At 57.7% G+C, this 10,797-nt stretch overlaps 1 protein-coding gene across 2 annotated transcripts; it reads right to left on the reverse strand.

Moving 5' to 3' along the window:
* Positions 1-261: 261 nt before the first annotated feature.
* DOLPP1 (dolichyldiphosphatase 1) lies at positions 262-10,333 on the reverse strand. Of its 2 annotated transcripts, XM_003822356.5 has the most exons (8): positions 9,502-10,329; positions 5,941-6,041; positions 5,596-5,680; positions 5,397-5,496; positions 5,087-5,185; positions 4,433-4,561; positions 3,902-3,991; positions 262-1,726 (listed from the first exon to the last, which is right to left on the reverse strand). In XM_003822356.5, exons 1-8 carry the CDS (start codon positions 9,575-9,577, stop codon positions 1,690-1,692), a joined length of 717 nt encoding a protein of 238 aa, XP_003822404.1. In that variant the 5' UTR covers positions 9,578-10,329; the 3' UTR covers positions 262-1,689. The 2 variants fall into 2 exon arrangements, with proteins under 2 accessions (XP_003822404.1, XP_003822405.1); XM_003822357.5 differs by lacking the exon at positions 4,433-4,561 and having other exon boundaries at positions 9,502-10,333.
* Between the last annotated feature and the right edge of the window lie 464 nt (positions 10,334-10,797).

Genomic DNA, 10,797 nt, shown 5'->3' on the forward strand with positions numbered 1-10,797 from the left:
AGGAAAACTTCCTAAGGCTGAGAGTGTCCAGGTTTGGTATGGTGGCCCTCAGTGAGGTCCCCTGGAGGGATGTAATCAGAAGCTGGACAGACCCTGACAGGAAATGCCGCAGAGGTCATTCAGACCCCTGCTGTGGGCTAGAAGGGACTAGATCACTTCTGGTTTTATGGTCTTCACCGTATCCTTGCCCCTAAGGGTCATGTGTCCCCACAGCTGCCCCAATCTCCTCTCCTGAGCTCAGTCAGCAAGTGCTCAAGCTGCCAGAGTTTACGGTTTTATTTTAAAACAATAGTAAATAATTTCATTGATTTTTCTTAAATCAAACCACCTCATACTCGGCTTGTCTCAGGCAAACAGTAAAAAATAAAAATAATGGGAGGGAAACATGGAAACTGACCTACCTTCCCTAGAAATAAGCCCCTGGTCCTGGCATCTGGAATGGCTTTTGGACACTGCCTTTAACAAATGAGAAAAGAAAGCACCAAAACATTGTGCTTCAGCAGCAGGTTAGGAAACTCCACAAAGAAAGGGGTGGGGAGGATTCGAACACAGATCCCGAGTGACCCAGTTCAGTCCTCAAAACTTCTGAGAGTCTGGAGGCGTCTCCTCTCCACAACTCCCTTTCAGAGTGACTTAGAGATGGGGGTCCCTTTAGGAAGAGCCCTCCCACGAACCAGGCTGATAGGGATCTGTGAGCCCACACCCCAGACACAGGTTTGAGGGGGACCCCAAGCAGGTTCCCAGCTGGTCAGAGATGGGTCAGGAAGGACAAGGACATATTCAGAGCACACAGAGGGAAGGACGAGGGACTTCGGGTGCCCGCTGCCTCACTCCTCTCCTCACGGCTCCTTCCCATTTTGTTCACGTGGGGATGAAGACTAACTGCTACTGGATGGCAGGACAAGAAAGAGCTGTAAACAGCTTGGGTCTGCTCACCCAAATGTGCAGGCTCCTTTGTCAGAAAGCGATTATTGTCTTAGGGACAGGGGACCAGAGAAAGCCCTTGTGGTGTTGGGTCAGTACAGGGTAGAACACAACGACAGCAGCCGCCAGACGCGTGCTCGCTCTGGGCCCTGCCCCCAGACAGGGAAACACTGACCGAGGTTCTGGAACGGCAACGGTGGCAGGGAGGGTGTGGGGTATGCTCCCCTCCTCCTGGCACCCAGGCCACCCCGGCCCAGGGAGAGGCAGTCTGCCCTCTGGGCATAGGGCGAAGGGCCTGGGAAGCTGACCGGGAGCCCTCTGTTCACAGGGCAGCCACCGGAGAGCAGATTCTTCCAGCTCCAAAATCCTGCCTGCCTCTGACAAAACCAAAAAATAAATAGTGTGTACTTCTCACGCCACCTGGAATTCCTGGCCCCGAGACCAGAGGCGCAAGCCCTCCTCCTCCACCCCACACCCAGGTGCCCATGCCGAGGGCACTTCCTGCCCAGCCAGGGGCTGGCAGCAGCACAGCGAGGGTCTCTGGCCACGGCCCCCAGGCAGTAGGCCCCCCAGGGTCCTGGTTGAGGGGCTGGTTCAGCCCTTTGGTCCACCTTGTTCATTAAAATTAAAATAAGAAAAAAAAAGGCTCCACTTGGTGACTTGGGTCTGTAGAGGTCTCTGCTTCGTCCCTGTCTGTCATCCTGTCCATCCTGCAAGGCATCGTGCGGGCCAGATCTGGAGGCTGGACCCAGCCACACCCACTGGTCACTGCAGTTTCGTCCCCAGCTTGCGTTGTCTGTTCCTGCAAAACGGGATGGGGGTCAGATGTGGAGACACCTGGTGTTCGGTGACCTACAGCTGTCCCCACCCCACCCGTAGTCCCAACTAAGTAGGCAAATGCCCACACCCAGTAGCCAGCGATTGACCTGAACTGGGCCAGTCAGAGCACCTGCCCTGGGAATGGCACCTAGACAGGGCTGATCTCCCCGGCGAGGCCTGTACCTCAGTTATCTCAGCTCTGCAATCCCAGAAGTGGAGCCAGGGGATTGGGGCAGGGGTAGGGACCAGGATGAGACTACAGAGGCAAGAGGGACCTGGCTGGGTTCCAATTAGTTATGGGGAGTTTTGCTTTATAGACGAGGCAGCACAAGTGGGCTCAGTTGTTATTGATCAAAACAGAAGTACAGAAATGTAGTGAGCTCCCCATCCGGGAGGTATGCAAGCAAAAGCAGGAGAACTACTGATGGAGGTTACTGAGGGGATTTGAGCACCCAATTTGGGCTGTGGCTATATCCAGACTGGGCCTAGGAACCTGAGGGAACCAGGGCCAATCACCCCCATTTTCTAGAGGGGCTGACAGAGACTCAGTAGAGGAGAATGGGGTTTGTCTAGGGTCCCAGTTAAAATCTAGAAACCTGACTGGTCCTGTGTGATCTGTCCCCAGCCTCATCCCACAACACACCCCTTGCTCCCTGGGCTCCAGCCCCGGCAGCCTCCGTCTGGTGCAGTCACCAAGCTTTGTCAGCTTCAGGAGTTGTGCATGCCCTTCCCTCTGCTGAGAACGTTCCCCCCAACCCCCCCCCAACACCCTCCCCACCCCCTACCCTCCTCATCCCCCCATCCCCCCATCCCCCCCCACCTCCCCCTACCCCCAGCTCCCACGTCCCCACATAGGCTCCCGACACAAGCTGTCAGGCCACAGCACTGATCACATAGGCAGGTGCGTCGCAGCTCTTCCCTGCCTGCCGTGAACACAGTGAGCAGGGGACCATGGCTGTCACTGTCCTTGCCCCCAGCACACAGCCTGGCACAGAACAGGTGTGCCCTGAGATTTTGGTAAATGAAGGCAGGTGGAGGCTGGCCAGGCGGGGCAGGGCAGGGTGAGGCGGGGCAGGCCAGTGAGAGATCAGCGGGGCCAGCTGGGACCTTTCTGCCTCTAATGGGATTGCCTGCCCTAACCCCCTCCAATCCCCTTTCCTCATGGATCCCCAGCTTTGCTGTTAAGCTCGTTAGGATAATTTGGACCTTGATGCACTAAACACGTTCCCTGGCTGCTAGGACGCCCCACCCTACCCCGCCCCACAGTCCCTCTCAGCCTGCCTAGAAACCTCCCAGGCTTCCTCTGGAGCCTCAGCTCCCCTCTGAACCCAGAGAAGGGCTGGCCTTCGGCCGGGCAAGGTGGCTCACACCTGTAATCCCAGCACTTTGGGAGGCCGAGGCAGGTGGATCACGAAGTCAGGAGATTGAGACCATCCTAGCTAACACGGTGAAACCCCGTCTCTACTAAAAAATACAAAAAATTAGCTGGGCGTGGCGGCGGGCGCCTGTAGTCCCAGCTACTCGGGAGGCTGAGGCAGGAGAATGGTGTGAACAAGGGAGGCAGAGGTTGCAGTGAGCCGAGATCGCGCCACTGCACTCCAGCCTGGGCGACAGAGCGAGACTCCGTCTCAAAAAAAAGAAAGAAAAGAAAAGCCAGCCTTCCCACTCCCCTAGGAACCCCACCCAGGATTTGGGGTGAATGAAACAGCATGAGTCGGGAGTCTCCAAAGCTCAGCTCTGTCCTGACTTGCTGCACAACTACAGGCTGGCCTCCTAACTCAATGTGCCTCAGTTTACCCAGGCCTAAGAAAGAATCTGGACTAATCCCTAGGGATGTCCACACACAGGAGCCCTGAGAACCTCAGCTGCCCAGCTCTCTGGTTCTGGGCTGCAGAGGTTAAAAGCATGGGCCCTGGGCCAGACAGCCTGGGTTCACCACCCTGCTCCCCCACCCACTATCTGCAAGATCTCGAGCAAGTGACTTCTCTTCTCCAAGCTTCAGTTTCATCATCTGCAAAATGGGGGTCACAGCAGGATTCAATGAGTTAATGCAAGAGAAGTGCTTAGGCAGGCGCGAGGCTCCCGGAGAGCCCTCCAAACATGGAGGCAGAGGCTGCCTGTGGCTGGCCCAGTGAGCACTGCTGTCCCCTGAACTCACCTGGCTTCTGCCCGGGTTACCGTGTACTCAAACCAGAGTACGTTGGGAATGAGGCTTGTGTCTCGGATTAGGAAGAACTCGGAGACAGGCCTGGAGAGACAGACATCAGAGAGCCAGGGGCACATCAGGGCATGAGTCTGTTACCATGCCAGCCATCCCCACCATTGCCCGGGGCTGGCACGGCACCCGCCCCAACTGCCTGGAGTCTTTGCCTGGCCTGAGACCCCAGAGCCACTGAGAGACCCAGCTATGTCACCTGTGTCACCTCAGGCAGGGGCACTGTCCCACGGCACACACAGCCCAGCAGGACTCGGGCTTCTAAGTCCCTGAGAACCTAGGCGAGGACAGAGGATGGCACTCTGGCTTCCGGGCCTGAGGAAACCCCCTGTGTCTCTGCCACAAACCCTGGGGCACTGGGGCCTTCCCAGGGAGACAGGGGCTGGGGTCAAGACTCCTAGGTCCGCCCACTGATGGCCCCACCCACAGGAGGGGACAGGGCCCACAGTGCCCAGGAAGGCAGGAGGCAGTTACCAGGCTGCTATCCTGGGGAACAGCGGGGTGAGGACCTCCTGGGTGAAGATGAACCAGGCGATGGCCATGAGGCCTCCGGCGATGCCTCCATAGAGCACCTGGCTCCAGGTGTGGTACAGCAGGTAGACCCTGGGCCAAGGCCAGAAGCGAAGTATGTGAGAGCCAGTCAGACACAGGCCCGCACAATCCCCACTGCCCATGTGCCAGCTTCCCAGGGACCTGTGCCCGCACATGTGGAGACACACAGACAGGACACTGACTCCACGGGGCACAGCCTCAAATCCATTTCCAAGTGGGAGGGCGCTGGACCCCAAACACAGCTCTCCCATCTGTAGCAGTGAAGGGCCAGCTGGGATCTGCCTGCCTCCCATCTAGCCCTTGACCTCTGAATTTGTCTACAGTGGGCGCCTCCGGAACACTGGGAAGAGATGGCTGATACGTGGAGTTGGTCCCAGAATCTTGGGCTCAGTGCGGACTGGGCTAGAAGGGGCAGCTGGAGCCCTGTCGTTTTAAAACTAGAGGTCTGGGACCCCTTTTCCAGTCCTGCACTACAGGTTCTGGGACTAGGGTCCATGGTGGGGTCCGACAGGGACCAGGAACCAGCAGGACCCCACATGGGCTAGGGTGCAGGCAGGGGCTCTCCCTCCTCCATACCTGCTGTAGGAGACTAGGAAGGCCACAGCGAGGAGTCCCAGGGAGAGCACGTGCCTCCACAGCAAGTCCAGGAACCTGGCGTTGTTTGTTTGGTGCATTCTGCGAAAACAGGCCCACCAGATGACCTCAGCCCACAGCCCAGCCCAGGCCTCCCAAACAGTCCCTGGCCCCATCCAAATGCTCCCTGGGTACCTTCTGCCTCCGCTGCAGCCCCTCCCACCCCAGGGGCATCCAAAGGGCTAGCAGTGAGTCCCTAGCAGAACTCGGCCTGAGCCAGTTCAGGGCCATCCTGACTGGGGTAGAAACTCACCTTAAATACAGGAAAAGGAAGGAATAGACGGAGAAGAACCACATAAACTGGGAATGGCTGGAGGGCATCCCGTACTTGGTGCCCACTGCTGTGTGGGGGCCTGGGAGAGAGAGGAGACCAGGGCATCACGGGAGGATGTAGACCTCCCAGTAACACCCCAACCTGGGGGAACCTCAGGCCCTCGCAGCTGAGGCCCTACCTCCACAGGGCCGTGGCTCCTGGATGACGTTTTTGATCAGCCAGTTGACCCCCTCGTTCAGTGCCAGGCCCCCAAGGAAGGAGATCTGCTGGGGAAGATGCATGGTCAGCTGGGCCTCTGTGCACCTGTTGGCTGCTACCTAGTCCCAAAGACCATGGCCTCTGACTGAACCTCCCAGCCCAACAGGTGAGTAACCTAGAACCAGCCAGGAGGCTCCACGCACCTGAAGACAGGTGGACGCAGGGATGAGAAGGCAAACCCTGGACTGAGGGGCAGACAGGCTTCCCAAAGCAGGGTGGGGGCACTGGGGGTGGGGTGGGGAGGGTGTGGGCAAGACAGACTCACCGTGTGCAGCTCCCGCTTAAATATGATGAGGGTCACGAAACCGACGATGACAAATACAGGGCTGAGGCTCAGGTAGGCAAGGAGGTGGCCAGAGAGATCACCTGGCAAGACAGAGAACAGAATCAGGAGGACAGGGCACAGGCATCAGAAGAGGGACCAGCCCCCTACAAGTAAGGCCTGATCCAGAAAGGAGGTCCCGGCAGGGCCTGGAGAATGGAGGCCAGGCAGCCACGGACACCTGTTTACCAGCCGATTGTGCCAACTCAGTCACAGCCATACGTGATGCTGTCTACTACTTAGCACTAAAGTGCACACAGCATGCGTTTAAAGCAGGTGCCTTCACTGTTCCCATTCTATAGATGAAGAAACTGAATTCCAGAGCAACTATGTGACTCGCCCAAGGTCACACAGCCAGAAGGAGGTGGGACCAGGACTAAAGTCCAAGTCTCTGACCTTTTCCAGACACTAGACCAATCCCTCCTGCCAAAGCAGGAAGGTGAACCCGGCCTGGTGACTCCAGAGGTGGAGCCTGGGACCTGGGAGGCAGCCCGGCAGGCACATGAGAGCCATACACTGTTGTGCTGGGGCTGCCCTGGCTGAGCCCTGGGCCTCCAGGGAAATCCGACGTTCTCTGGACACCACACAGACTTGGGTCCACACTGAAGACTCGGACAGAAACCAGGCCCAATAGGGCGACGGTAACAGCTGCGCGCCGCTTCTCTGGCAGGAAACTGCCTACCTATTGATTACCAGTTTCTGACACTCCCATCACTCCTGGGATGGAGGCAGCAGAGGAACACTGGCCCCTTTTAGGAGATGGGGACACTCAAGCTGAGAATCCAAGGGCAGGGGAGGCTGAGTCTGAAGGCCACCCTCACCACTTGAGACAGGCAGCTATGTAGCCACTCTGGGGTCTGAGGGCATGGTTCAGCTCCTATGCCCACACTCACTGGCTGCATGAACTGAGGCAAGGATTCAAGCCTCAGCTCACCCACTTGTGGAATAGGGATATCAGTGCCTACCTCCTACAGCTGCATGAGACTCAATGAGATGGGACCTGTGAGACACCCAGCTTGGTCCCTGGCAACCAGGACACTTCCATGTTGGGGCAGAGGTGGAGAGAACCCACTGTGGGAAATGGTCCATGCCACCAGCCTCACACAAGCAGCAGGGAAGGTGTCCACAGAGGGCTGAGCCCAGATTCCAGGGCTGAAGACATAGACACACACATGCCCAGTCTCATCCACACACAGGATCCTACCCAGCCCATCCTACCCAGGATCAGACTGGCCTGGAGTTGGTCTGGGAGAGCAGAGCAGCCCAGCTAAGTACCTGGGTTCAAGTGCTGGTGCTGCCACAGTCCCACTGGGTGACAGTGGGTGAGTCCCTTCTCTTTCCTGGGCCTCTCCACTATGAAGCTCACCCTCACAGCACTGGGCTATGAAGATAGTGAGTGACTGGTACCCCCAAAGCTTTAGCCATCTCCATAGCCTGTCCCAGAGCCAGCACTACCCTGGGGTTTTCCTGAAGATGCTACCAGGGACTCTGGCCTCTCTACTCTCTGATCCAAGCCCCCTCAGGCCTCCCACTGCCCTTAGGACAAGTTCCCCCTCAGCCCAGCTCATCTGGACCTGCACAGTCCTGGCCCTGCTTCCCTCTCACTCTCTGCTCCAGTTCCAAGGACCAAACTCGAGTTCCCTGAGCGCACCGTGCCCTGTCCTACTTCTGGACCTTTGCACACAGTTTCCCCCCACCTGGGACGCTCTCTGGGTGAACTCAACAAACAACTAAGAACCCACCACAGTGGCAAAAAAAAAGACACATATGTCCCTGCTAGTGCAGAGCTTGCGGTCTGACGGGAGAATCTGCCATCCAGACTCAGTTCGTGATCCACTAATGTAGATATCAGGGCAGCATCTGGGAGTAGAGACAGGGTCTCTTTATACCCCACTCTATCCCCCAAGCCCAGCACAGGGCCTGGCTCTTAACTGGGCTCAAAAACTGTTGAATGAATGAAGTAAGCAAGTGACAGTGTGAAGAGGGGTGTGACGGAGAAGTGCAGGGAACCATGGAAGCATTAATAGGGGACTAGACATCACCAGATGCTCCAGGCTCAGCCAGGTCCATCACAGCCTGTATCATGCTGCACACAACTGCCTGCCAGGTTCCTTCTGGCTTGTTGGATTGTGAGCACTCCAAGAAGCTACTCTGAGGCCAGGAGGGGAAGCTGTGAAGGTGCAGAGGCCTTAGCAAATCTTTCCCCACCTCCAGGCTTTGGCTTTCCTCTTATAAAGCAGCTGGTTTTCATAGTGCAGGAATACAGGGATATTTCAGGCCTGTTAAGCATTCTAAAAACCAGATCTAGCCCAGGGCCTAGCACTCAGAAGTGTTCAGTGGATATTGACTGAATGAATGAATGGATGGATGAATGGTAGACAGGCAGGCAGGCAGGGCCCAGGACCTGGCAGGGCCATACCACCCCCAGTACAACCCAGAACACCAGCGTCAACGTTCTTTGGCATTCAGTCCTGGTGCCCTCAGCGGAGCCAGGTTCTCACATCTCGCAAGACAGCAGCATGAGCAGGCCCTTCCCAGGCAACCAGGGCTCAATGAGGGGCTCCAGCCTTCCCTGGCACTCAACCATCTTACCCAGGGAGGGTCCTGGAAGGTGGGATAACATTAACTGCAGGTATTTACTGAACGCTTACTGCATGCCGGGCACTGTACTCAGCCCTTCTTGTGCCTCCTGCTATTTGATGCTCATACCATCACCAGAAGGTAAGCACTGTAATCAGTCCCACTTTAGAGATGAATTAACTTAAGCAGAGGCAGGCACCTGCACAAGGCCTCAGCCTCAACTGGAGCCCAGATGGGTCTGACCCCCACGCCCAGGCTCTGCGCCACTCTTACTAGACAGCCTCCAGAACGCCGCTAATGGACCTCTCAACAGGAAAGCCCAGCGCTTCGAGAGGTGTGTCTGATGGGAAGCTCCAGAAGTCAAGTTCCCGGAGGCTGCCCGCCCCCTCATCGGGTCCTCTCTGTTGTGGAATCGTGCCCTGCTCAGGGCGTGGCACCACAAGTACTCAAAAGCCTGGCTTCGGCTTGCACACTCCCAGCAACGGGGAGCTCTTTCTCTTACAAGCAGCCCAAAGCACTGTTCGAAGGAAACAAGACACTCCCTGCACGCTGGAACAGGAGTGCGGCCTCTCTGGGACAGGGGAGGGCGGGGAAGAAGGGCCAAGGTCCAGGCCAGGGATCTTTTCTCGCCTCACACAGATCCCCACCCCATTTCAGCCCACCGGCGCCCCGGGACCCGGGGGAGCGCCCTGGCCGCGCAGCCGCAGAGCGCGCGAGCGAGCGCCTCACAATTTCGCCCAGCTCATCCCCGCACCACTGCGCCTGCGCGGCGCGCGCGCCGGCCGAGCCCCTCCGTGGTTCACTATTTGACAGTTCCCACCCCGGTCCCCCGGCGCCCCCTCCGCGGGCTCGCGCAGGCCGGAGCGCACGGGACTGAGAGGCCGTCCCTGGGAAGGCGTCCTTGGAGCCGGGACCGCCTTTTACCTGCAGGATATTCGACGTGGGTGAGGGTCACCGGCCGCCATGAAGCGGGGAGCGAGCACTGTCCGTCCGCTGCCATCTTACCCGGAGACCGGGCTTCTTCGAGCAGCCAATGGGGAGCCAGGGGGGCGGTGGTCCTGACCTATCACGCCGGGGAGGCGCCGTGCACCCAATCGGAGGCCAATATAGGTAGCGGCGCAGCCATTCAGCGTGCAGGCCGTGGGGGCTGGCCCGAGCGGCGAATCAGAGAGCGGGGCCCCTGGGAGCCAACGAGCCGCCCCAGCTGGCGCCCAATCTGGGGCGAGCGCAGGTAGGCATCTGGCCAATCAGAGAAGGGGAGGGTTCCAGCACCGAACAGGGAGCATAACAGCCAATCAGAAGGTGAGGCTGCCTCAGCTTGTGGGCAGGACGGGCCAATCAGGCGCTGGCTTTGGGGGCGTGTTGAACTTTGGTGGGAGCTTTGGTTCGGCTGGGACCTGCGCCCTGAATGAAGGCTTCCCTGGTACCCCCTGCCGATCCGCGGTCTTGGGAACCTGCGCGTCCGATAGCGCGTGCTCGAAGAGGAGAGGCAACCTCAGCTCCAGGGGGTTTGAACCGACCCACTTTCAGTTACGAGTAAACTGAGACCAGAGAGCAGAGGGGGCTTATTTCCCTCTGCCCCATACTGGCCGGCGAAAGGGCAAGTCACACAGAGCAGGCGACCTTTTTGTCAAAAGTGTGTGGGGCGGGGCGCGCAGTAGGCGCCCTAAACGCTGGACTGAACAGAGAAGCTTAATTGATACTTAAGAGTGGAAGCTTAGCTACAGTTAAGGACTCCTTCCTCCTTTCATTCATTTAACAAAGATTTATTGATTCAGTCACGTCTATGCTACTTAATGAGGCGTCTTGGGAGCATTTCAAACAAGAAGTCGGTTTTCCACCTACCCCTCAGTTTTCCCAAGACATTCCTGCGTGAACAGCCACACCTTCCCACCCGCCTTCACCTCTCCTACCCGACTCTGTCTCTGGCTGGATTGGATTACAGTGCAGGTAAGGTGGGCTGGGAGGGCTCAGCCTCTTGTCTCCTGCCGCTAGCATGTGCTGTTTTTGTCTGTTTGTTTGTTTTTTGAGACAGGGTCTTGCTCTGAGGCCCAGGCTGGAGTGCAGTGGAACGATCTCGCTCAGCCTCCTGGGTCCAAGTGATTCTCCTGTCTCAGCCTCCCGAGTAGCTGTGACTACAGGCGCGCACCACCGCATCCGGCTAATTTTTGCATTTTTAGTAGAGACCGGGTCTTACCATGTTGGCCAGGCTGGTCTCGA

The sequence above is a fragment of the Pan paniscus genome, chromosome 11 (assembly GCF_029289425.2).
Source record: "Pan paniscus chromosome 11, NHGRI_mPanPan1-v2.0_pri, whole genome shotgun sequence".
In the NCBI taxonomy this organism is placed as follows: Eukaryota; Metazoa; Chordata; class Mammalia; order Primates; family Hominidae; genus Pan; species Pan paniscus.

What these genes read in the sequence shown, in the direction of transcription:
- DOLPP1 (XM_003822356.5), bottom strand. Translation starts at nt 9,577, where the DNA reads ATGGCAGCGGACGGACAGTGCTCGCTCCCCGCTTCATGGCGGCCGGTG. An exon ending in TTCCCCAGGATAGCAGCCTG is followed by an intron (nt 3,992 to 4,432) that starts GTAACTGCCTCC and finishes CTGTCTCTCCAG; the next exon opens with GCCTGTCTCCGAGTTCTTCC. An exon ending in GTAACCCGGGCAGAAGCCAG is followed by an intron (nt 1,727 to 3,901) that starts GTGAGTTCAGGG and finishes CCCGTTTTGCAG; the next exon opens with GAACAGACAACGCAAGCTGG.